We start from the raw sequence: 27,496 nt of genomic DNA on the forward strand, positions 1-27,496 counted from the left end.
AGTCTGTTGTTTTATTCAAATCATTCCCCCTGCTTTATTCAAATCATCCCCCCCGCTTCCTCTAGAGTAGGAGAATGGAGGCCCAGGGATTTCTTTCTGAAAGGGAGAGCAGTGGAGCGTCGCGTGTACCCTCCTCCTCCTCCTCCTCTCCTTCATATAACTTTATCAGCTCTCTCGCTCTTGAAAAGCTTCATTTAAATAAATCATTCGGTCTCTCCTAATGGAAAGCCTCCTTTATTATTCTGTTCTGATTCCCAATTAAGGGGCACAATGGGGAGTGTTGGAGTGCGGTGGCGGCCATTTGTATCCATCAGGTGTGAAATGTTGCTGCTCAGGGCTCTGCTGGGCCATTAGTCTATATCAGGAGGGAGGGAGGAATGCATCTGGAGCCTTTCAAAAGGCTATTCAAGTTAGCGTTGATCGCTTTTCACATATCGTACACACACACACACACACACACACACACACAGACATGGCTGTCAAAGTTTTTTTTGTGGGGGTGGGGGGGTGTTTTGTGTGTGTGTGTGTGTTTGTGGAGAGTAGGGGGTTGCATTAGGGTGAGGGGTCAGCTATGGTTGGACGGCTCTGGATTCAGCCTGTGCATCTTCAAACAAAAGCCCCAAACAATGAACCAGCCCCAAGTTTTCCCAACCAAGAGAAATCACAATAAAGATCTCAACTCTGAACAAAAAGCTGTTTTGGAGAGAGAGAGAGAGAGATGGAGTCAAAAGGCTGAAGAGCACATGAGACGAGCTGAATGCCAGCGAATGACAGTAATAATGGGGTTGAGTCCATCAGAGTCTAATGAGGCAGAACAAAAATTAACTTTTGATTTGTCCATTCTTTCAACTGGATCGCAGCCCAGAGTTAGCTCGAGAAGACAAAATATAATTTCATTACGTGCATATCTGACAGCTTAATTGGAGAATTTTTGCACAAATTCGGGTCTGGCACAATGGCTCTTAACGCAATAAAACACCTTTTTCGTCGTTTTGTGTGGAGAGCTGAAGGACACGTCAAACGCAAGGCAAATGCTGCAATAGGAGAAACACGTTGAACTAGAGTAGACTATAAACATGTACAGTGCTCTCCACCAACTGTTTTATCTACAGTGCTCTCCACCAACTCTTTTATCTACAGTGCTCTCCACCAACTATTTTATCTACAGTGCTCTCCACCAACTCTTTTATCTACAGTGCTCTCCACCAACTCTTTTATCTACAGTGCTCTCCACCAACTCTTTTATCTACAGTGCTCTCCACCAACTCTTTTATCTACAGTGCTCTCCACCAACTCTTTTATCTACAGTGCTCTCCACCAACTCTTTTATCTACAGTGCTCTCCACCAACTCTTTTATCTTCTGTGCTCTCCACCAACTCTTTTATCTACAGTGCTCTCCACCAACTCTTTTATCTACAGTGCTCTCCACCAACTCTTTTATCTACAGTGCTCTCCACCAACTGTTTTATCTACAGTGCTCTCCACCAACTGTTTTATCTACAGTGCTCTCCACCAACTCTTTTATCTACAGTGCTCTCCACCAACTCTTTTATCTACAGTGCTCTCCACCAACTCTTTTATCTACAGTGCTCTCCACCAACTGTTTTATCTACAGTGCTCTCCACCAACTGTTTTATCTACAGTGCTTTTCACCAACTGTTTTATCTACAGATGTGGATAACAGGAAACCACACAGCTTTATGATCTTTTCAGGTAGGTTGTGTAAACGTTGGAGAGGGCCAGATGTTTCTGTCTTGACATCGCAGTGTTGTTGTATTTTAAGACTGCAATCTTTTATATAAATACTGGATGATGTCAGACAGATTAAGTGCAGCATGGTCCACCGTCTAACTCTAAGGTATGCCCCACACTCCTATGACAACCATACTCAAGTACTGTGTGCCTCCAGTTTCTATTACATCACTATGCCAGAAGCCTGACAATCAACTCTATAGTTGCATTTCAACAGTGTTCACTACAATCCAGTGGAGGCTGTTGAGGGGAGGATGGCTCATAATAGCTGAAACGGAGCAACTGGAGTGCTGGTGTGGGGGTGGGTTGGGTTACGTTGGGCAAGGCTGGGGTTGGGCAAGCTGGGGTTGGGCAAGGCTGGGGTTGGGCAAGGCGAGGCTGGGGTTGGGCAAGGCTAGGCTGGGGTTGGGCATGGCTGGGGTTGGGCATGGCTGGGGTTGGGGTTGGGCTAGGCTGGGGTTGGGCTAGGCTGGGGTTGGGCTAGGCTAGGCTGGGGTTGGGCATGGCTGGGGTTGGGCAAGGCTAGGCTGGGGTTGGGCATGGCTGGGGTTGGGCATGGCTGGGGTTGGGCAAGGCTAGGCTGGGGTTGGGCAAGGCTAGGCTGGGGTTGGGCAAGGCTGGGGTTGGGCATGGCTGGGGTTGGGCATGGCTGGGGTTGGGCATGGCTGCTGTTGGGCAAGGCTAGGCTGGGGTTGGGCATGGCTGGGGTTGGGCATGGCTAGGCTGGGGTTGGGCTAGGCATGGCTGGGGTTGGGCTAGGCATGGCTGGGGTTGGGCTAGGCTGGGGTTGGGCTAGGCTGGGGTTGGGCTAGGCATGGCTGGGGTTGGGCATGGCTGGGTTTGGGCATGGCTGGGCTAGGCTGGGGTTGGGCTAGGCTGGGGTTGGGGTTGGGCTAGGCTGGGGTTGGGGTTGGGCTAGGCTAGGGCTGGGCTAGGCTGGGCTAGGCTAGGCTGGGGTTGGGCTAGGCTAGGCTGGGGTTGGGCTAGGCTAGGCTGGGGTTGGGTTAGGCTAGGCTGGGGTTGGGCATGCTGTCGGAGGGGGTTCAGTGGGTAATAGATTGTGTTAACAGACCTTAAGGTTATTAGGTTGGATTTATTCGATAATGGAAGCCGCCCGGCTCCTGCCAGACCAGATGGATGTGTGTTGGAGGGAAGAGGGAGAGAGAGAAAAAGGGAGAGGAAGAAAGACAGAAAGGTGGGCCCAGATGGGCGGCTGGGCTCGGCAGTTTGCCCAGATGATTTTACCTCATACTGCTTAATGATCCCATAGGTCTGGACGGGCTCACGCCATCGCAGGGCGATCTTCTCCTCGTAGGTGCTCCCCTGGATGGACTGGAGTGGCACAGCACCAGGCACTAAGGTGGACAGGGAATAGGGGGGAATTAAATAGAGTGACTATCAAAAATTGTGGGGGGCGGGGGGTCATGGTCGTGCAGTTCTATTCGTTCTCCCTGACCCCAGTGAGGTCCTGAAACAGTACGGTACATTTAGTCAAACTGGATGTTTTGCCATTGTCTCTTTCAACTTCTTCAATGACCTCCTAAAAGTTCTGAGAAAACATCATGGTTTACAGCGTGGCTGGGAGGTACACAGAGTGCTGGGTGCTCACATCGGAAGGAAAACCAACTAGCATTAGGGTCAAGACCCGCTACATGTACAACTCGCTGGCAAAACAGTTCAATGAAAGGAAAGCGCGCCTTTCCATTTCCTTACCCATAAGAGGGACAAAGGTTTCATGTTTCTAGCAAATAAATAAATAAGGCTGTTCAACTTAAATCACATACTATACCTATGTGGAAAAGTTCTACTTGTTATCAGGAAGATAAATTCAATTGAGATCCTTTGAACGTTTAATATCACTTTGAATAGCGGCGTGAGATTGTAATTTACAAATGGCCTTTGAAGAAACCAATTAAAAGGAAACACGCAGAAGTAGGTGGATGTACCAAAAGAGGGTGACGTAAGTGCTTTCAAATAACTACCGTATCTGGTCCTTATTGAAACACGTGCCCTCATGCTTTCATGTTCTCTGTTAGGCCCCAATGATGGCCTTGTAGAGTTGAAAAGCTGAATGTTGGACGTTTTGGCAGGGCAGAGTTGGGGTCAATTCTATTTAATTTAAAAAATATCTGTACATATAATATTTTATAAACAATACAAAACATACACATACAAACGACAACATCATACAAAACAACGACATCACACCTGCCAGACTCACTATCGCACACACTCATCTCCAGTGACCGTATTACTTTCCACTACATGGCCCGAAACTGCACTTTGTTTCTCTCCATAGCCCACACATTTTCACCATTTAATTAATAAATCATTAGATTTTTCCATTGGGTTAATGATGGCGGATTGATTGATTTCCAAAGATGCGTGATGAGAAGAGAATCGTCCAGCCCATTGGGTGTCTCACTACACCCAATGGGTGTACTCACTCACTATATGCCATGTCTTGAAATATGCAGACAGACGGATTAAAAGTAAGTTTACATTGTAATACTTCTGACAGCCAACTTTCTAGTTCCGCCCACAACTTCCAGACTTTATAGCATTCCCCGAAAGCATGGATTATTGAGTCACTATTAGTTTTACACTTAAGGCTGTAGAATTTGTGAATTGTGTCTCTTCTATTATACATCCTATACATTAGCTTGTACTGGATTAAGAGTACATTTTCATTAATAATAATTTCATTAGTTTTGTTCCCACTTTCCCTCCATATTTTGCCGACATCAGTTGTTTTATACTTGTCTGAAGGAAGAACAGTATTGGCTCTGAAGCAGCATGTATACACGTTGCGTCTGTGTGGAGACTGGAGTTGCAAAGGCAACGGGCCTGCCTGCTTTGCTCTGAGAAGATGGAGGAGGAGCAGATGGGCCGAGACGCAAGGATATCAAAAGATAGCAGTGGCATCCATACAGATAACTCATCCAATGGGTTTTGACTTCTCAAACACGGCCAGAAAGCTTACACAATATGATGCTCCGTCACCTTATTAATTCAGTAACTTAGATAACTAGCAAGTTAAATTTAGGGGTCGCATTTACGCAGAATTCATAATTTTTTATGCTGAAAAAAATATATATAAAACGCATAAGAAATATCTTGCTGCATTTTGTAAATGCAGATCTAAAATGCTTCTTATTGTAATTTCTGCTTGACATCAGACACATTTTGTGCTTCAGTTGCACTTTTCCACTCGGATGAGAATTCACGAACGGGTATTCTATCAACATGGAAAGTACCAGTCAGAGCATTGTAAGTGTGGCCAACCTACTTTTCTCTGGTAAAATTCAAGATACAATTTAGGCAAAGCATAAGGCAATGTAGCTCGCTACATTCTTTCTATGATAAACATTACAAATATGATGGCCATGCATCGCTTTTGCAAAAAAGAGCTTGCTTTATCATTGTAAGCTAATTTACTTGTGTGGCTGCCAGCCAAATCAAGTTGCACTTCTGTTGTCATCTGATGAAAATTAAGCTATTTTCTGCAGAGAGTGTTGGACTAATGTATTTTCTGTCAAGTACACCCATGTCCCTGATCACTATATTTTCATATATTTTGTAATATATATTTTTTTTACCCCTAATTTCTCCCCAACTTCGTGACTACGATCTTGTCTCATCTCTACAACTCCCAAACGGGCTCGGGAGAGGCGAATGTCAAGTCATGCGTCCTCCGAAACCACGCTTCTTAACACTCACTCGATTAACCCGTAAGCCAGCCGCACCAATGTCGGAGGAAACACCGTTCAACTGACGACCACAGTCAGCCTGCAGGTCCCCGGCCCCCCACAAGGAGTTACTAGAGTGCGATGAGCCAAGTTAAGCCCCTGCGGCCAAACCCTCCCCTAACCCAAATAACGCTGGGCCAATTGTGCACCGCCCTATAGGACTCCCGGTCACGGCCAGTAATGACACAGCCTGGGATCGAACCCCAGCCCGTAGTGACGCCGCAACACTGCGATGCAGTGCCTTAGACCGCTGCACCACTCGGGAGGCCTCCTGATTACTCTATTGAAGAAAGAAAATGACTTAATTTTTTATACAAAATGTGACCAGTGTCAATACACAGCTGTCTTTTTCAAGTTGCGCTATTTACAAACAAACACGTGACTGGCACAACTGTTTTGGGAAACTATGGTAAACTTCATATTGTAAATTAATGTGACAGATGAAATGAAGAACGCAATCTGCTTTAACGCCTAACCTATTGCACAAGCTGACTGCATATATGTACTTAAAAAGTAGCTACAAATATTACAATTTAGTTTAAAACTTCAAAGAAATAGTTGACGGTATTATAAAACCATCCTGTGGCTATTTATTTTATTTTATTATTTATTAACTAGGCAAGACAGTTAAGAACAAATACTTATTTACAATGACGGCCTAGTAACAGTGTGTTAACTGCCTTGTTCAGGGGCAGAACAACAGATTTTTACCTTGTCAGCTCGGGGATTTAATCTAGCAACCTTTCGGTTACTGGCCCAATGCTCTAACCACTAGGCTACCTGCCACCGCAAAATGTGGCTATTTCCAAATACCCCGGTATACAGTATATACGGTATACCGCCCAAGCTTACTGACTAGAGCTATGTTCCAATGTCCATATTAGCATACTATCTAGATTACAAATCCATTGGCTCATCCGATTAATATGCTATTCTAGAACAGAACCTCCTCCACTTACCATCCTCGTCGGTCAGCACGTCCACATCCATGCTCTCCTTGATGCCTTCGGGGTTCCTCAGCACCAGCTTGACGCTGACGTTGGTGTAGGGTGACAGGTTCCGGATGGTGTGCTGCGGCGTCAGGCTCAGGGTGTCGTAGCATACCTCCTCGCGGGTCTCCTCCTTGCCGCCAGCCTGGTAGCGGTACTCAACAGTCAGGTTGTAGCTGTGGCAGCGGGTCACGTTGTAGCCGAAGGGCTCCCAGCGCACTGTGATCTGCTTGGACTTGATGTCCACCACCTCCAGTCTTTGGGGGCCATGCATGGGGTCTGTAGCGAGGGGGAGAAAATGTGTCTATCATAAAGATAACATTAACACTAATGTATAAAGCATTGATAATTTCATATATTCAAAGATTTTCCAAAAATAAGATGTTTTTTTCTTCCCCTTCAATATAGCTTTTTGATATCTAAAGGCAAAGAATGTTGGCAAGCATCAAAAACTAAATCCTGAGTCCTTCAAACAGTTGCAACATCCCAATCCCCCTACCTACCCATATTTTCCCCCTGCTGTGGCTCTGCCTCCAGGGTCTGACTGGGAACAGTAATGGGCCTAGGGCTGATCCTTGAGATACCCTCACTCTGACTGGGAATAGTAATGATCCCAAAACTGATCTTTGTGGTACACCCACTCTTACAGGTAATGGCAATGGTCCCAATACTGATCTTTGTGGTACCCCCACTCTTACAGGTAATGGTAATGGTCCCAATACTGATCCTTGTGGTACTCCCACTCTGACAGGGAATGGTAATGGTCCTGAAGGGGTTAAACCAAGGCCTCATACCTTTTTTAAGGGTTAATAAATTGTGTTATGATAAACTAAGGTCTCCTCTCAGGAGACCTCTGTGTGTGTGTGTGTTAACACCTGTTTTGAGTGTTGTGCCCTTCAGACACTATCAGAAGGCGGGAAACCGCCTATGCTCATACTCCTCCTGTCTGGGCCCCACCGTGGCTGTCTGAGGTTCTGAGAATACGACTGGTTGTCTGAGAACACAAGGCTGCAGCAGGCCAGATGAAAACAGCCACCTGTCAGAAGATGCTTAGACTCGTTCACCTTGTTATGACCCTATAATTGTGATGACATTTTTGGTCAAACCCACTTCTGAGCTTTTAATTGCTGACAATATGGTTGCTGCTGTCAGGGGGAGGTTAGATTTATTAAAATGTTGCCTGGGAAAGTCACACGAGGGGGACTGGGGAGGCTATATGAGTTACAGGATGTCTTAGATATTTTTGCAGAACCTGGGGAGAGCCATCATATACTGAACTCTGTACCAACTTCTGCCTACAATTGTATTACTAAAGGAGAATTTTACAACTTAAACAAAGAGTCTGTGTTTCCTTTCTACTACTAATATATAGGTTTGAGAGTTATATAGAACTGATCATCTGTTGAAGACATTGACCAACAGTTCCAACACTGATCCTTGTGGTACCCCTTCTTGTCCAGACAGCCACCCCAGGCTTTCTTCCCATCAGGTCTATTAAGACAGCCATGCCTCCTGCTCTACTCTCTCCCACATGAGGAAGGGGCAGACACACAGCACTGTAATAGGATCAAATTTCCAACCCGGCATCAATTTAGGGCTCTCACACTAGTTAGAATTACATTGGCTATGCTGCTTTCCCACTAGGGGAGCAACAAGATAGGCAATTTGGTTAGCCTGGATAAACTGATGAGGAGACCAAGCTCCAATTCAAGCTGGATGGAAAAAAATTAGGGGGGGGGGGGCAAACCCATTTGACTGCACTTTTCTAATCCTCTCCATGTTCACAAAGATTAGGTCAGAGATAAAAAAAACCTGGGAGGTTTAATGCCAGAGCAACAATGACAGAAAAGGATGCCCAGTGGTTTAACATTTTCCACTTTGTTCCCACTTTCTGCTGATGTTGAGAGGACATCTTGAGAAAACATGCAGCTCATGGACAGGTTTATAGGAATATCCATATATGTAAGTATAGAGTCCATTTTGTTTATCTATATTTCTATTCTGAGCACGAGGGAGTCGAAATTAAAACAAGGGGGCAACAGAGCACATTTTAATTAGTCTCGTAATAAAGCTCTTGTGAAGGCATTTAACAGTTAGAAATCAGATTCTGACACGCCAGTCACTCGCACTCCTTACATTTATGACATAAAAAAATCACTCAAAATCGGAACATTCCGCACTTCCAGAAAGGTTTCTGAAGTCATCAACTTGTAAATCTAGCTGAATCCAATAGTGCAGCCAACTACTGTACAAGCATCAAGAGATAAATCATACAAAATAGATGGATTAAAGGATATCTAAATGCTTAGACTCACTATTTTTACACTCACGTTTACAGTATCAAATTCAAATGTATTGGTCGCATACACATGTTTAGCAGAAGTTATTGTGGGTGTAGTGAAATGCTTATATTCCTAGCTCCAACAGTTCAGTAACATCTAACAATACATGCGACTATAAAAAAATTAACTAATGGAATTAAGAAATGTATGAATATTAGTACGGAATATAAATAGATATGTACATGATGGGACGTATAGACATTATGGATAGAATATGTAGTATATCTGTAGAATATGTAGGATAGAATAGTATAAGTACAGCAATAGTTAAATAGGCTAGGCCTTGACTAGAATACAGTAAATACATATGAAGTGGGTAAAACAGTATGCAAACATTAAAATGACTAGTGTTCCATGACTATGTACATAGGGCAGCAGTCTCTAAGGTGCAGGGTTGAGTAACCGGGTGGCAGCCGGCTAGTGACTAAAGTTCAGAGCAGGGTACTGGGCGGAGGCGGACTTGTGGTGACTTTTTAACAGTCTGACGGCCTTGAGATAAACAGTTTCTATCAGCCTCTCTCGGTCCCAGCTTTGATGCACCTTGCCTTCTAGATGGTTGCAGGGTGAACAGGCCATGGCTCAGGTGGCTGAGTTCCTTGATCTTCCTGGCCTTCCTGTGACACCAGGGGCTGTAGATGTGCGGGAGGGCAGGCAGTGTGCTCCCCGTGATGCGATGAGAAAACTGCGCCACCCTCTGGAGAGCCTTGCGGTTGCAGGCGATGTGGTTGCCGTACCAGGCGGTGATACAGCCCTACAGGATGTTCTCAATGGTGCATCTGTAGACGTTTGTGAGGGTCTTCGGGGCCAAGCCAAATTTCTTCAGGTTGAAGAGGCGCTGTTGCACCTCCGTCACCACACTGTCTGTGTAGACGGACAATTCCAGAATGTCAGTGATGAGGAACTTGAAGCTTTTCACCTTCTTCACTGCAGCCCTGTCAATGTGAATGGGTGTGTGCTCCCTCTGCGGTCTCCTGAAGTCCACAATCAGCTCCTGTGTTTTGTTGACCTTGAAGGGGACGTTATTTTCCTGGCACCACTCCGCCAGGGCCCTCACCTCTGCCAGGGCATCGTTGTTGGTAGTCAGGCCTATCACTGTTGTGTTGTCTGTAAAACTTGATGACTGAGTTGGACATGTGCATGGCCATCAGGGAACAGGGAGTACAGGAGGGGGCCTGAGCATTTACATTTTAAATTTTAGTCATTTAGCAGACGCTCTTATCCAGAGCGACTTACAGTAGTGAATGCATACATTTCATACATTTTCTTTCCATACTGGTCCCCCGTGGGAATCGAACCCACAACCCTGGTGTTGCAAACACCATGCTCTACCATGCTCTACCAACTGAGCACGCACTATTGTGTTGAGGATCAGCGTAGTGGAGGTGTTGTTGCCAAGCTTCACCACCTCATAGTGGCCCATCAGGAAGTCCAGGACAAAGTTGCACAGGGCAGGGTTCAGACCCAGGGCCCAGAGCTTAGAGGGTACTATGGTCTCGAAGGCTGAGCTCTAGTCATGGAACAGCATTCTTACATAGGTATTCCTCTTGTCCAGATGGGACAGGGCAGTGTGCAGTACGATGGCAATCGTGTCATTCGTGGATCTATTGGGGCGGTATGCAAACTGCAGTGAGTCTAGGGTGTTGGGTAAGGTGGAGGTGATATGATCCTTAACTAGCCTCTCATGATGACAGACGTGAGTGCTATGGGGAAATTGTAATTTAGTTCAGTTACCATCAGTTTCTTGGGTAAATCAAATCAAATTGTATTTGTCACATGCCCCGAATACAACAGGCGTACAGTGAAATCCTTACTTACAAGCTCTAAACCAACAATGCTTTAAGATATTAAGGAAAAAAGTGTTAAGCTAAAAATAGTTAAGTAGAAAATAACAAATAATTAAACAGCAGCAGTAAAATAACAATAGCGAGGCTATATACAGGGGGTACCGGTACAGAGTCAATGTGCAGGGGCACTGGTTAGTCGAGGTAAGATGTACATGTAGGTAGAGTTAAAGTGACTATGCATAGATTATAAACAGAGAGTAGCAGCAGCGTAAAAGAGGGGTCTGGGTAGCCCTTTGATTAGCTGTTCAGGAGTCTTATGGCTAGGGGGTAGAAGCCTTTTGGACCTAGACTTGGCGTTCCATACTGCTTGCCGTGCGGTAGCAGAGAGAACAGTCTATGACTAGGGTACCATTTAGGTGTGCCAATTCACCTAAACAAAAAGGGGGGTACAAGGAGGATCAGTGGATTATTTTCCAAGAACACAGACATAAGCTAGCAGAGAACCTCTGTTAATTTTGTTAAACACAGGCTGCTGTGTTGTAGAAACGTGTGAAGGTGATATACTGTAAGAGGAAAGTGAGGTCCCTGTGCTATAAGGATAAAGAGGACTATGGCTGGCCTCCACCCAGAGCCATTCCAACCCAGGAATGTAAAGACAAGAGGGTGGGAAAAGCTTTACCACAAAGGCTAAGTCTCTGTGAGAGTGAGTGAGTGAGTGAGTGAGTGAGTGAGTGAGTGAGTGAGTGAGTGAGTGAGTGAGTGTGTGAGTGAGTGTGTGAGAGAGTGTGTGAGAGAGTGTGTGAGAGAGTGTGTGAGAGAGTGTGTGAGTGTGAGAAAGTTAGTGGAATTAGAGTATGATAGCTAAGGAGACAGAACATTTTGGCGTTTGATTGTAAATATGAAGACTTAGTCAAAAAAGAGAACACACAGAAAGCTGCTGTTTAAAACACCCGTCTCCAGATTACATCTTCAAACTAAGGGCAACCATGGCCTCTGACAGAGGGAGAAGCGTCCATCCATGTATACGGGTAAGAGAGTCTAGCTAGCTACATTTCAGATATACACGTTTTTAATTTAGTCAGAAAGACGTTTTCATTTCAAGTTAAAGTGTACGCTTAGCTAGCTAGCTAACATTACCTGTATGATGTGTGTAGTAATATTATTGATATCTCAGAGCCATTTGCATTGCTAGTTATAGCCTAATGTTAGCTAGCTAACATTGCACCTGGTTGGTTAGCTAACTGCACATTTACGAACACACCCGTAGTATAAGCCAGCCTTTACTCTTTAAATCTTTAAAGAGATGGGTGGGGCTAAAGCTTAAGAGGGTATGAACGATGCTGAATGGGTGTAGACAAAGGGCTCTTCAGTTGGCACCAAAACATTCAGGGCACATTTTCTCAAAAGTGGGGTTACAAGTGTATTAACTTTCAAAGCAGAATTACTTTCCTATTGTTCCTCAACTGTAGTGTATGATATACCATTTTGTAGCTCTGAGTCTCCACTGATGCTGAGAAACATTAAACCGTCAGAGGAGGGAAGAGTTCAATGGAAATTGGATCTCGCTGCAGACGAGTGCTTACTGTTTTCTTTCTGTTTTGAAAGCACAACGTTGAATACTTGAAAGCATACTTGGAGCAATTTGGTAAAATACCATTGAAAAGCATGAGAGCAAAAATAAAATTGGGTACATTTAATTTCAAAAGGACGTCTTGTTCCATTTCGCATAATAATGAATAAGATAAAAGACTAACAGTGGTGGTGACAGAGGAACAACAGTAGGCTCAATCAGAAAACAGAACAGGACAAAAACAATTCTGTCTCCACGGCCCACGACATGTGACAGGCTGTGAATGAGTGGCAGGGGAGAATAAAGGGAGACAGAGCTGTAATTGAGTGGCATGACTGAGGGATGGCGGGAGGGAAAATATCTTCACAGGAGATCAGGAGGGCTATGGTATTTTCATAAGCAAACTTAATAATGTACAGTACATGCCATACCCATAACCGTAAAGATAAATCTTACTCAAATAGAGGGAGAGAGCGCAAGGAGAAAGTGTGAGTGAGAGAGAGAGACCAAGCAATGGAGGGGAGAAAGGAGGGAGAAAGAGAGAGAGAGAAGAAAGAGCCAAGGAAAAGCAAAGAGCAGACAGAGTCGATAGAAAGAATAAGAGAAAGCGATAAACTCAGAGATTGAGAAATAGCTAAGAAAGAGACGGATTGCCAAAACGGAGTGGGAGATGGACAGATAGTTGAGAGAGAAAAAGAAAGAGATAGGTGAGAGGGAGTTATGACAGCAAACAGGCCACAAGGCCTCTTACCCCCTAACATAAATCAATAACTCCAGCAGACCAGATACCTGGGAATGCATTACTAGTCAACGGGAGCTGTGTACACTACACTTATGTCCAGACCACAGCAATAATTTAGCCCCTTCACAATTCCCAGAGCATCGAACAGACGGCGAGAAAACAATAACACATGTTGCCCTATAGGATGACCCCTGACCAGGAGAAGAACGATGGACACATAGTCCCGTGTGGCTCAGTTGGTAGAGCATGGTGTTTGCAATGCCAGGGTTGTGGGTTCGATTCCCACGGGGGACGAGTACGGAGAAAAAAAATGTATGAAATGTATGCATTCACTACTGTAAGTTGCTCTGGATAAGAGCGTCTACAAAAATGTGAAGAGAGAATGATAGACCCAAGACAGACAGTGAACACAGAGGGCGAGCGAGACAGACAGAAGCTGCGTTTGAATACCCATACTAACATACTGTATATACTACATCCTATTAGTTCATTTTTAGTACACTGTAAACAAATGGTATCCTATCAGTTGAGCGTACTAGCTCTTCGCCTGTCTACCGGAAGTTGTTGCTATGCAACCTCTTGCTAGCAACACAAATTACTAGCTAGACATTTTACGACTTCGGGTATGTTCTTAAATTCAATCTGGATTGCCAGAGTGCTCTGAGAGCTTCGTAAATTCAGATTGTTGTCAGATTGTGCGTTTGTAAATTCGGAGCGCGCACTGGACACTCGGGCCGAGGAGTAGGGTTGATTCGAGCATTCTGACCTTACAACGGCAGTCAAGCACCCAAGGTAAAGTTGGCTAGCTACTTCCAGATACAAATGATAGAATATCTCACTCTGACCATTTTACTCGCCCCAGCAGAGCTGGTTAGGATGTTTTCATGTTATCCAGAGCGCTGGTGACTAACTGTGCTGCTGCAACAATTGAATTAACATTTCTTGCCCGACGTTTACTGACATGGTCATAATCAACGGGTGTTGAGCACTCGTAAATTCAGTTATTCTGCGCTCTGGTCTCTCAGACGAGAGTATACCAGAGACAAATTACTCCAATACCTCTGAAATTGGAGTAATGTTAGATAGCCAGAGCGAATTTACGAATGCACTCATATGTCCATTGAGAACGCACAACGACTATACCACTTAGCCTTTCTGGGCCCGGGGGCAGTATTGAGTAGTTTGGATGAATGAGGTGCCCAAATTAAACTGCCTACTACTCGGGCTCGGAACGAAGGATATGCATATCATTAGTACATTTGGATAGAAAACACTCTGAAGTTTCTAAAACTGTTTGAATGTCTGTGAGTATAACAGAACTCATATGGCAGGCACAAACCTGAGAAAAAAAATCCAACCAGGAAGTGGATTGTAGTTTTTCAAGACTGGGCCTATTCAGTGACTTAGGGTTCAATGTGCACTTCCTAAGGCTTCCACTAGATGTCAACAGTCTTTAGAACATGTTTCAGGCTTTTGCAGTGAACAGACAGCGAACAAGACCTCCTGGAGTCTGATGACTGAGAGAATGACATGGCCTCAATTACGCGCATTCACGTGAGGGGTAGCTGTGTTCAATAACGTTTTTCAAGACATTGGAATCGTCCGGTTGGAACATTACTGAAGTTTTACGTTAAAAAGGCCCTAAAGATTGATGCTTTACATCATTTGACATGTTTCAACGAACGTAAATATAACATTTTGTCGTGAAATTTTTGGCGCGCTTCCTGCATTTGGAGTAGCTTACTGAACGCGCAAACAACAAAGAGGTATTTGGACATAAATTATGGACTTTATCGAACAAAACAACATTTATTGTGGACCTGGGATTCCTGGAAGTGCCTTCTGATGAAGATCATCAAAGGTAAGTGAATATTTCTAATGCTATTTATGATTTTAGATGACTCCAAAATGGCGGGTATCTGTATTGTTTGATGTTTTTTTCTGAGCGGCGTACTCAGATTATTGAGTACGCCGTTTCCCCGTGAAGTTTAAAAAAAAAATCTGTGACAGTGGTTGCATAAAGGAGATATTCATCAATAATTCTTTGAATAACAGTTTAATATTTTAGCAACGTTTATGATGAGTATTTTTGTAAATTGTTGTGCTGATTCACCGGCAGTATTGGAGGCCAAATATTTTCTGAACATCACGCGCCAATGTAAAATGGGGTTTTTGGATATAAATATGAACTTTATTGAACAAAACATACATGTATTGTGTAACATTGAGTCCTAGGAGTGTCATCTGATGAAGATCGTCAAAGGTTAGTGCTTAATTTTAGCTGTATTTCTCTTTTTTGTGACCCCTGTCCTGCTTGGAAAATTGCTGTTTTTTTCTTGTGTTGGCACTGTCCATACAAAAAAATGCATGAAATTAAATTAAATGTATGAAATGTATGCATTCACTACTGTAAGTCGTTCAGGATAAGAGTGTCTGCTAAATGACTAAAATGTAAATGTAAATAATGTAACTTTATGCTTTCGCCGTAAAGCCTTTTTGAAATCGGACAATGTGGGTGGATTAAGGAGAGGTGTATCTTTAAAATGGTGTAAAATAGTTGTATGTTTGAGAAATTTGAATTATGACATTTTGTTGTTTTGAATTTGCCGCCCTGATATTTCACTGGCTGTGTCCCGCAGGTGGGACGCTAACGTCCCACGTAGCCCATAGAAGTTAAACCACTTAGCTAAGCTAAGAATGACGGGAATAATCAAGTCAATAAACGTTGGGTAGTTAGTTAGATAGCATATAGTTAATATACTGGCAAGTTTGATGTATTAGTAGCCAACTAAGGTTAGCGTTAGCTAGCTAACATACCGGTACATACTGCTGTAATGATATGCTATGTGGTTCGTAAGGATATTGTAGCTAATAAATTGTCAGGCAACATAACGTGTAAGGTAACTTAAGTCATTACTTTATTACATTGCCCAACATTTTCTTAACATTTGTCATAATTACTTATAGCAATGATTTTGTATCCGCTCTCGGACTTCGGCTGCATATTTTCCGCCATTTTCTTCAAATCTGAAAATGTGAAGCCACGCCCATTTTCTGAAGAATTGCATTATGGGCCCTAAAAGCACGGAAATATTGTCATTTGCTGGTAAACTTCGTATTTTGGCGACTTTAGTACGACATAAGGGAACTTTGGCATACTAACTATATCCATACTATGACCAATAAGGTTACTATATACTCAATTTAAGTCACAAATAGTGAGGTTAGTATGAGTATTCGAACACAGCTAGTATCTTTCTATTAAAACCCAGCAGAGAGAGGGCCTATAAGGACGCAGATGTTCAGATGTTCAAAGTCTTGACGTGCATTTCTCCTCTAGAGGCCATCTCCAGGATGTCGTGATGCACACACATGCCACACAAACGTGTGTCATCTCAGTCAGACAGAGCACCCAATCAACTGAATCTCCTTCCCTCCCTACACCTCCTCCCCCATTGCCTGATATCATCTCTTCAGAGTGTGCCTCTTCCCCCGAGAAGCCGTTTGCCATTCAAACTTCACAAGCGTCTTCCTTTCACACAATGCACTCACCCAACAGTCTGGCTGGATACCTGGAATTCATTTTTAACACATTGATTTTCCCACTTCCAACCCCCCCTTACCTCTATTTCTCCCCCCCTTCCCTCCTGCCTTGTAATTAATGGAGACACAGTCAAAAGACTTAACAACCTCATCGATTAACCACGCTGCAGAAAAAAAAACTCCCACCCTACAAATCACGGTTTATTTACGCAGATAATCTGTTGCTGGATATGTGTGTGTGTGTGTTGCTTATGAAGCAGAGGGACAGTAGAAAGTAGTGCAGATGCTGTTATGCTGTTGATGGTGGGTAAACAAATAGCCCAGTGGCCAGACTGCATGCAAAGAGAGATAAGGAGGGCCAAACTTCTCCATGGCCACCAATCAAAGACCAAGACGGGGGGAGGGGACTGAGATCAAGATCACACACACATGCAAGCAAACCTGCCGACACATACACCTGCATTCAAAATATGCATGAAGACACACCAATACATGAAAGCATGCACACACACCGTCTGACCACTGCCGATAACTCTCTCTCGCTGTCTGTGTGTATTGAACTACAGGCTCTCTTCTTCAAGTCGCCTTTTATCGTAGTGAGAATGGTCCGGTTCAGTGTTATCAAGGCCGGACATGAAAGGATTACAGGTGATGAACACATCGCAGGGCCAGTGTAATCTTCTAGATACAGTGGAAGAAAAAAACCTGTACTCGCTCAGAGAAAAATAAATGCATCAATAGCTGGCGCAATTTCCACAAAACAACTGCTCCTTCAAAGACCTGCTCCTTCAAAGACACACCCCGTTAAAAGGAAAACATGTCACACCGCCTCCTTGTCAAATGACATCTACACTTATAGCGCTCAGACAACAGGCCTAGGCCCTTCCTCCCCTCTATTTGTGGGGAGAACAACTGAGGCTGTGCTCGGTGTGTAAACAGTTGCTGGACTGCTAAACGCACAGGGAATTAATGGCTGGCCGGGCAGAGAACTCGAATTAGCCGCCGTCTTCGGGAAGCGATACGCGTTTTGACACCATATATGCCAGAGAAACCTGAGGAAAAATAAGAGGGGGGGGACATGTCATGGCTGAACGCACGAGAGCAAGAGAGAATAGAGGGGAGAGGGGTGGTAGTGGTGGGAAAGCATTGAAGCGCAAGCCACTCAGTGGACATCAACCAGGAACGTTGTGTGTGGGGGGTTTTCTTAAACATATACCAACTTGTATGTTTGAGAATGGCTGTAAGGTGTGTGTGAATAGGATGGGTGATTTAAAGACAGTATCTCTTTCCCACAGGACGCAGACAAAGGTTCTTAACACGAAGGGCCTTAACTGTCCTCTCCAATCACCAGATATAATAGCCAAATAAATAGCTTAGAGTGCCAGAGCTCGACAAGCCCTCTGATACACCTCAGTCATAGAATCATACAAAATGGCGGGTCAGGGGCCAAGGTTTCTCTTTGAAGGAGAAGATGGATGAAGCCTATTACCCTGGCCTTCAGCCTCCAGGTAGGGACATCTTTGAATGGCAAGCCTGTCATAAATCCCAGAGATGGAAGATGGGAATAAGAGGGGGAGAAAAGGAGGAGGGGAGGACGGTCATTTGCATTCCCCTTGCCTGCCAACCTGGGAGGGGAGGACACCATGTAATGGCTTGGCGATGGGGCTCAAGACAGATTGTGACAAGACACAATCGTCACACCAGTTGCTATGGGAATTAGCCTCAGAGATTCATATTTTGCATCAGCTTGGGTGTTCCAGTGGTTGAGCAATGACGCTGCCAGAGAATTGATATTCATCGTATTTCGGGGTCGGTAGGATCTTTGGCCTTACTCCCCACTCCTACCAGTATAATATATATACACACACACACACACACACACACACACACACACACACATTTTTTTGTTGACATTTAGATGTCAACTATTAACAGCTTTTTTTCTTTCCCCTTCTCCTGCCCAGGCTTGACACTTGACATTTAAATATAGCGCTTCCCAATTATTAGCATGTCATTGCCCTATGCTAATAAGTCGCGGGCTAACCCCTGTTGTACAAGTAGATAACAATTAACCATGATGGGGCTAAAACATGGCCACTGCCAAAGTGCCATGAGGCGTGTCACAATTATTCCATTGAAAAACAACAACGCCTGAATAAAGTGTGTAAGCCAGAGAAAAATATCTGCAGTGTTGTTATAGCATGGTGTAGCTAGCATGGTGTAGCTAGCATGGTGTAGCTAGCATGGTGTAGCGTAGTGCATCTTTCTACCTGAGCACCCCTATGCTGTGGGCAGTGATATGGAGAAGCAGGCCTCTTGCCATGCACTAAGTGCTCTGGGAAGGAGAATAAAGGTATTAGTCCCGGATGGGAGGGAACAAATTGTCTGTGGCAGCCACACTCCTACACTGTCGGGGGGGTGAGCGAGAGGGGCAAGCCTATTCCGGTGAGCAGGAAAGAGGCAGCTCATTCACCATGCATGCAAACTCCAAGCATTGATTCAAATTACTTCCTCAATTCTTTGGGATTGTGGTATGTGTGAACCGCCAAACACGTCAAATGTCAACAACTATCTACGTCGATAGATAGACTTAAAGCTATTCACATGGATTAACTTCAGTCCTGTACTTTATTACCACTGGTGAGGAAACTTCTGTTTGTCTCCCCTCAGGAGGTCTTCATGGCTGTTCTGTTACAACACAGGGGGAAAATACCGACTGGGTTTGATTGACAGCGGTCTTCTTTTTCACACCCGCCGAGATGTATGACATGCTGTCAGACCACTGCACAGACACACGACACACATTCTCACGGGTGCGTTTGAGCATTCCGGTGGCTTAACTCAAGCGCAGGCGAGCGCAGAGGGAAATGAGGAGACGTCACGGACTCTTCCCAAAGATACCAGAGGAACAGCTGCTATCACACTGTGTCTGTACGGAGTGCTTTTCAGCAGAAAAATGGGCTCAGAATCAAATCAGAGACAACAATAATAAACAATAAAACAAGTGTTCTGCTTGAAAGTGCGTTTCATGCTGGTGTCGGGAGCCCCTTCGAGTACCTCTGTCCTGATCCCGCTGTCACTCATCTCTATTACTGCGCTGCTCACTTCACAGTAGCTCGCTGAGCTGACACGTCCACACACGCACACACGCACAGAAACTACACACGCGCACAGAAACTACACTAGTTTATTATTTTTTGAAAACACTTGAAAAAGAGCGAGAGAGCTAGACGGAAGTAGAGAGAGAAGGATTCAACAATATCAACACAGCCATCTGGGTAATGGTACCAGGCTTTCATCCTCATCAAAGCCTGCTTCAGAGTTGCTGGAAGCAGCCAATAATGACGGCTTTTTGACAACCAACAATCAAAACTAAATTACGCTCCCTGAACGCTTTCCTGTATACTCCCTCCTCTCCTCCAATCGTCGTCCATTCATGGAGGCAGGAGGACACAGAGGCACATCTGCCACTAAAACCTCCAACCCCACTCCGTATGTACACCCCATCGTTTAGAGCCGCAATTGGTGGCTGTAATGAGGAGAGGAGTGTGTGTGTGTACTGCATAGCCTATGTGTCCATCATCCTTAGTGATGTCCGAGTCAACGCTACGTTGGTGGTGGGCGTCGGAGTGTGGCCGCAACACCTGCTGCTCCTTAAAAGCTGCAGACTCTGAGAAGAGGGAGGGGAAGTTTACAATTAACCAGCGGTGTACTCATTATAGAAACCATTTAAGAAGCAAACAGAGCAAAACAAGAGTTTCTATTGGACAAATGCAGGTAGGTCCCTCCCCGTTTCGCTCCATTTGATTCCGCTTAAACGTTTTGCAACAATAAATGGGCAGAATGAATACACCCGAGATAAAGTTGTTGTGGAATACATCCTCTTCTTACATCTAGCTACATCATCCCACTAAAGCATATCAGTGTCATGAAACACCACTCATTATTCATGTCAGTACATCACATTAACAACATGTCAAAGAGAAATACATTCATTAAAATAGAGTTGTCTAACTACCATGATGTATCAAACAATATTCCTGTACTAAAGATAAAGCTTCAGCTAAGATTGTGAAATAAATGGCTTGTCTGAGTGAAAAGTAAAGCACACACCAGCTAGCAGCCGTTCTCGATCTTTCTGAATGAAGTGCAGCGACCACTGATATGATGACGGACTAACAATCCACATGTAGAGACTGATAGAGGGATGAAGGAATAGATGGATGGAGAAGAGTCAGCTCCACTCAACCGCTCTCCCTCTCCTCTCCGCCTGACACGGTTCCGCAGAGCGAGACAGGACATGTTTCAAATCTGTTCTCATCAGTAAGAGGCCATGTTTCCTGTAAAGGTCACACCCCTGGACTGGCAGAGCAGTGTGTGTGTGTGTGTGTGTGTGTGTGTGCATGTGTGTGTGTGTAGCAGGATTGCTGATGGTCTTAAGATCTAAGCAGCTCCAGAGATGACTGACAGCATATACACACACACACACACACACACACACCAGGGGGCCAACTCACTCCTACCAATCCTCCAAGGCAGAAAACCTCCAGCTTTCTCAATGGGCTGATGGTGATGGAAATGGATGGTGTGGCCAAGGACAGACAGGCAACCACCAGGGTTACGGCTCTATTGTTGAACACAATAAATGTGTGGAGTCGCAGGCACACACACACTTTGGTGTGTCTTCATGCTGGCCAGTGATTAATGGGTGTGCCATGTGGTCGAGAAATTGTCTGTGTGTTGGAGGGCAGTAGGGGGCCTGCTGAGAGGGAGAGGGGGCAGTAGGGAGGCTGCTGAGAGGGAGAGGGGGCAGTAGGGAGGCTGCTGAGAGGGAGAGGGGGCAGTAGGGAGGCTGCTGAGAGGGAGAGGGGGCAGGAGGGAGGCTGCTGAGAGGGAGAGGGGGCAGTAGGGAGGCTGCTGAGAGGGAGAGGGGGCAGTAGGGAGGCTGCTGAGAGGGAGAGGGGGCAGTAGGGAGGCTGCTGAGAGGGAGCGGGGGCAGTAGGGAGGCTGCTGAGAGGGGAGGCTGCTGAGAGGGAGGCTGCTGAGAGGGAGGCTGCTGAGAGGGAGGCTGCTGAGAGGGAGGCTGCTGAGAGGGAGAGGGGGCAGTAGGGAGGCTGCTGAGAGGGAGGGGGAGGCTACTTGGAGGGAGGGGGAGGCTTCTGAGAGGGAAGGGGGGCAGTAGGGAGGCTGCTGAGAGGGAGGGGGGAGTGGAGGCTGCTGAAAGGGAGAGGGGGGCAGTAGGGAGGCTGCTGAGAGGGAGGCTGCTGAGAGGGAGAGGGGGCAGTAGGGAGGCTGCTGAGAGGGAGAGGGGGCAGTAGGGAGGCTGCTGAGAGGGAGAGGGGGCAGTAGGGAGGCTGCTGAGAGGGAGAGGGGGCCGTAGGGAGGCTGCTGAGAGGGAGAGGGGGCAGTAGGGAGGCTGCTGAGAGGGAGAGGGGGGCAGTAGGGAGGCTGCTGAGAGGGAGAGGGGGCAGTAGGGAGGCTGCTGAGTGGGAGAAGGGGCAGTAGGGAGGCTGCTGAGTGGGAGAAGGGGCATTAGGGAGGCTGCTGAGAGGGAGGGGGAGGCTACTTGGAGGGAGGGGGAGGCTGCTGAGAGGGAAGGGGGGCAGTAGGGAGGCTGCTGAGAGGGAGGGGGGAGGCTGCTGGGAGGGAGGGGGAGGCTGCGGGGAGGCTGCTGGGAGCCTGCAGAGAGGGGGGGGCAGTAGGGGGGGGGCAGTAGGGAGCCTGCAGGGAGAGAGGGGCAGTAGGGAGGCTGCTGAGAGGGAGGGGGAGGCTACTTGGAGGGAGGGGGAGGCTTCTGAGAGGGAAGGGGGCAGTAGGGAGGCTGCTGAGAGGGAGAGGGGGCAGTAGGGAGGCTGCTGAGAGGGAGAGGGGGCAGTAGGGAGGCTGCTGAGAGGGAGAGGGGGCAGTAGGGAGGCTGCTGAGAGGGAGAAGGGGCAGTAGGGAGGCTGCTGAGTGGGAGAGGGGGCATTAGGGGAGGCTGCTGAGAGGGAGGGGGAGGCTACTTGGAGGGAGGGGGAGGCTGCTGAGAGGGAGAGGGGGCAGTAGGGAGGCTGCTGAGAGGGAGAGGGGGGCAGTAGGGAGGCTGCTGAGAGGGAGGCTGCTGAGAGGGAGAGGGGGCAGTAGGGAGGCTGTTGAGAGGGAGAGGGGGCAGTAGGGAGGCTGCTGAGAGGGAGAGGGGGGCAGTAGGGAGGCTGCTGAGAGGGAGAGGGGGCAGTAGGGAGGCTGCTCAGAGGGAGGCTGCTGAGAGGGAGAGGGGGCAGTAGGGAGGCTGCTGAGAGGGAGAGGGGGCAGTAGGGAGGCTGCTGAGTGGGAGAGGGGGCATTAGGGAGGCTGCTGAGAGGGAGGTGGAGGCTACTTGGAGGGAGGGGGAGGCTGCTGAGAGGGAAGGGGGGGCAGTAGGGAGGCTGCTGAGAGGGAGAGGGGGCAGTAGGGAGGCTGCTGAGTGGGAGAGGGGGCATTAAGGAGGCTGCTGAGAGGGAGGGGGAGGCTACTTGGAGGGAGGGGGAGGCTGCTGAGAGGGAGAGGGGGCAGTAGGGAGGCTGCTGAGAGGGAGAGGGGGCAGTAGGGAGGCTGCTGAGAGGGAGGCTGCTGAGAGGGAGAGGGGGGCAGTAGGGAGGCTGTTGAGAGAGAGAGGGGGCAGTAGGGAGGCTGCTGAGAGGGAGAGGGGGCAGTAGGGAGGCTGCTGAGAGGGAGAGGGGGCAGTAGGGAGGCTGCTGAGAGGGAGGCTGCTGAGAGGGAGGCTGCTGAGAGGGAGGCTGCTGAGAGGGAGAGGGGGCAGTAGGGAGGCTGCTGAGTGGGAGAAGGGGCAGTAGGGAGGCTGCTGAGTGGGAGAGGGGGCATTAGGGAGGCTGCTGAGTGGGAGAGGGGGCATTAGGGAGGCTGCTGAGAGGGAGGGGAGGCTACTTGGAGGGAGGGGGAGGCTTCTGAGAGGGAAGGGGGAAGTAGGGAGGCTGCTGAGAGGGAGGGGGGCAGTAGGGAGGCTGCTGAGAGGGAGAGGGGGCAGTAGGGAGGCTGCTGAGTGGGAGAGGGGGCTTTAGGGAGGCTGCTGAGAGGGAGGGGGAGGCTTCTGAGAGGGAAGGGGGGCAGTAGTGAGGCTTTTGAGAGGGAGGGGGGCAGTAGGGAGGCTGCTGAAAGGGAGAGGGGGCAGTAGGGAGGCTGCTGAGAGGGAGAGGGGGCAGTAGGGAGGCTGCTGAGAGGGAGAGGGGGCAGTAGGGAGGCTGCTGAGAGGGAGAGGGGGCAGTAGGGAGGCTGCTGAGAGGGAGAGGGGGCAGTAGGGAGGCTGCTGAGAGGGAGAGGGGGCAGTAGGGAGGCTGCTGAGAGGGAGAGGGGGCAGTAGGGAGGCTGCTGAGAGGGAGAGGGGGGCAGTAGGGAGGCTGCTGAGAGGGAGAGGGGGCAGTAGGGAGGCTGCTGAGAGGGAGAGGGGGGCAGTAGGGAGGCTGCTGAGAGGGAGAGGGGGCAGTAGGGAGGCTGCTGAGTGGGAGAAGGGGCAGTAGGGAGGCTGCTGAGTGGGAGAAGGGGCATTAGGGAGGCTGCTGAGAGGGAGGGGGAGGCTACTTGGAGGGAGGGGGAGGCTGCTGAGAGGGAAGGGGGGCAGTAGGGAGGCTGCTGAGAGGGAGGGGGGAGGCTGCTGGGAGGGAGGGGGAGGCTGCGGGGAGGCTGCTGGGAGGCTGCAGAGAGGGGGGGCAGTAGGGGGGGGGGCAGTAGGGAGCCTGCAGGGAGAGAGGGGCAGTAGGGAGGCTGCTGAGAGGGAGGGGGAGGCTACTTGGAGGGAGGGGGAGGCTTCTGAGAGGGAAGGGGGCAGTAGGGAGGCTGCTGAGAGGGAGAGGGGGCAGTAGGGAGGCTGCTGAGAGGGAGAAGGGGCAGTAGGGAGGCTGCTGAGTGGGAGAGGGGGCATTAGGGAGGCTGCTGAGAGGGAGGGGGAGGCTACTTGGAGGGAGGGGGAGGCTGCTGAGAGGGAGAGGGGGCAGTAGGGAGGCTGCTGAGAGGGAGAGGGGGCAGTAGGGAGGCTGCTGAGAGGGAGGCTGCTGAGAGGGAGAGGGGGAAGTAGGGAGGCTGTTGAGAGGGAGAGGGGGCAGTAGGGATGCTGCTGAGAGGGAGAGGGGGCAGTAGGGAGGCTGCTGAGAGGGAGAGGGGGCAGTAGGGAGGCTGCTGAGAGGGAGGCTGCTGAGAGGGAGAGGGGGCAGTAGGGAGGCTGCTGAGAGGGAGAGGGGGCAGTAGGGAGGCTGCTGAGTGGGAGAGGGGGGCATTAGGGAGGCTGCTGAGAGGGAGGGGGAGGCTACTTGGAGGGAGGGGGAGGCTGCTGAGAGGGAAGGGGGGCAGTAGGGAGGCTGCTGAGAGGGAGGGGGCAGTAGGGAGGCTGCTGAGAGGGAGAGGGGGCAGTAGGGAGGCTGCTGAGAGGGAGGCTGCTGAGAGGGAGAGGGGGCAGTAGGGAGGCTGCTGAGAGGGAGAGGGGGCAGTAGGGAGGCTGCTGAGAGGGAGAGGGGGCAGTAGGGAGGCTGCTGAGAGGGAGAGGGGGCAGTAGGGAGGCTGCTGAGAGGGAGAGGGGGCTAGAGAGAGGGGGCAGTAGGGAGGCTGCTGAGAGGGAGAGGGGGCAGTAGGGAGGCTGCTGAGTGGGACAAGGGGCATTAGGGAGGCTGCTGAGAGGGAGGGGGAGGCTACTTGGAGGGAGGGGAGGCTGCTGAGAGGGAAGGGGGGGCAGTAGGGAGGCTGCTGAGAGGGAGGGGGGAGGCTGCTGGGAGGGAGGGGGAGGCTGCTGGGAGGCTGCTGGGAGGCTGCAGAGAGGGGGGGGCAGTGGGGGGGGGCAGTAGGGAGCCTGCAGGGAGGGAGGGGCAGTAGGGAGGCTGCTGAGAGGGAGGGGGAGGCTACTTGGAGGGAGGGGGAGGCTTCTGAGAGGGAAGGGGGGCAGTAGGGAGGCTGCTGAGAGGGAGAGGGGGCAGTAGGGAGGCTGCTGAGAGGGAGAAGGGGCAGTAGGGAGGCTGCTGAGTGGGAGAAGGGGTATTAGGGAGGCTGCTGAGAGGGAGGGGGAGGCTACTTGGAGGGAGGGGAGGCTGCTGAGAGGGAGAGGGGGGCAGTAGGGAGGCTGCTGAGAGGGAGAGGGGGGCAGTAGGGAGGCTGCTGAGAGGGAGAGGGGGGCAGTAGGGGAGGCTGCTGAGAGGGAGAGGGGGCAGTAGGGGAGGCTGCTGAGTGGGAGAGGGGGCATTAGGGGAGGCTGCTGAGAGGGAGGGGGAGGCTACTTGGAGGGAGGGGGAGGCTTCTGAGAGGGAAGGGGGGCAGTAGGGAGGCTGCTGAGAGGGCGGGGGGAGGGGCAATAGGGAGGGAGGGAGGGAGGGGGGGGCTGCAGGGTGGGAGGGAGGGGGGGGCAGTAGGGAGGGAGGGACGGGGACGGGGGCCTGGGGTGGGAGGGAGGGCAGTAGGGAGGGAGGGGGGGGGGCTGCAGGGTGGGAGGGGGGGCAACAGGGCCTCTGAGCCCAGATTTTATCTGGTGCATCTGTGGCCAGGAGCTAGACGGCTCCTCAAAGACCTTGGCCCTGCTCTGGAGCCCCCGCGGGGAATCTTCACCTTCACATACACATTCTCCCGTGTGCACACAAGAATACAAATGTTTAATAGTTTTCCAAGCTCGTATAAAATCGCTCCCCCTCACTCACTCACACACAGATGCAAACAAAGACATTCACCAGATAGCCAAGCCAGATGACAGCGTCCTACTGATGATAAGAATAGCTGCTGATGTATACTTGATTTGAGGGGTAATCCGTGATTGCATGCTCCTTATTGCCTTGTCGTTTGAAGTCCATCCTTTCCCAACGCATTCCCTTTGCTTATCCAATTACACAAGAGGGAGCATGTACACGAAATGCCAAGTATGAAACATCAGACCGTCTGAAAATTTCATTCAAAGGGGTTTCGAGGAGTGCGTTTTTTCAAAGGTTTCCTTTGATGAACACGGTTTACATGACAGAAAAAAAACAGACAGAAAAATGTCCCCTTCAAACACAGGAAACTTGAGAGTATCCATGTAATGTACTGTGTGGAAACACTATTCTATTGTCTAAAGAATGTTCAACTGAACAACACTGAGGTTGAGTTAACAGCCCCATTATGGTATAACAACTGGACTGGGATCCTTACCATTCAAACTATGGGGTTAAAGCTTTTAGATTAAGTAGAAATAACAGTCTATTTTCTAATGATCGTAAAGGAGGCTAAACACACACACACACACACACACACACACACCACACACTCATTGGAGGCACATTCTCCACACCAATTACCCCGCTCTACTCTCGCTGTGGGTTGCCTGGCGAGCTTAGGCTGTTTACGGTGTGTGTGTGTGCGCGTTTGTAGGGGTGATGTTCAGGGGTAATAGCCTACTGTAAGAAATCCTGGCCATAGTCACAGCTCGGGAAAAAACACAACCCTGGTGGGACCCACACGACCCTGGTGGGACCCACACGACCCTGGTGGGACCCACACGACCCTGGTGGGACACACACGACCCTGGTGGGACCCACACGACCCTGGTGGGACCCACACGACCCTGGTGGGACCCACACGACCCTGGTGGGACACACACGACCCTGGTGGGACACACACGACCCTGGTGGGACATTACTCCTCTACCTCCTTGTGCTCGTCACCATTCCAGACAACAATGTGTTTTTGCTGTGGTAAACACTATTTTACGCTTCAAGGGAGACAATATTGGCCTCTGGGTGTGTAGATCTACCTGCCAAGTGGCTGGAGTGCTATATGTCAAATCAAATCTTATGTCACATGCGCCAAATACAGGTGCAGGTAGACTTTACCGTGAAACGCTTACCTACGAGGCCTTTACGAACAATGCAGGCCCTTCAAGTGTAGATGAGAGGGAAACAATATGGCCATTCCCCTATCCTCTGAGCTGTGGGTCTTTGTCTTCATCCCATTTGAATGTAACTCCATAAACCAGGCAGACTGGATAAACCCAGCTTGGCTTGGCCCTCCCAAAGATGAGCTGGGGTGGATGGTTAATGCTCCAC

At 48.8% G+C, this 27,496-nt stretch overlaps 1 protein-coding gene across 12 annotated transcripts in view; it reads right to left on the reverse strand.

Moving 5' to 3' along the window:
- LOC106579657 (receptor-type tyrosine-protein phosphatase mu) overlaps positions 1–27,496 on the reverse strand; it is a 285,182-nt gene that overhangs the window by 115,809 nt on the left and 141,877 nt on the right. For all 12 annotated transcript variants that reach the window (XM_014159782.2, XM_014159788.2, XM_045702733.1 and 9 more), the window contains exons 8-9: positions 6,462–6,770; positions 2,999–3,108 (exon numbers count right to left, since the gene is read on the reverse strand). In XM_014159782.2, the coding sequence (XP_014015257.1) occupies positions 2,999–3,108; positions 6,462–6,770 (419 nt within the window). The remainder of the gene's footprint in view (positions 1–2,998; positions 3,109–6,461; positions 6,771–27,496) is intronic.

The sequence above is a fragment of the Salmo salar genome, chromosome ssa19 (genome assembly GCF_905237065.1).
Source record: "Salmo salar chromosome ssa19, Ssal_v3.1, whole genome shotgun sequence".
Taxonomy (NCBI): Eukaryota; Metazoa; Chordata; class Actinopteri; order Salmoniformes; family Salmonidae; genus Salmo; species Salmo salar.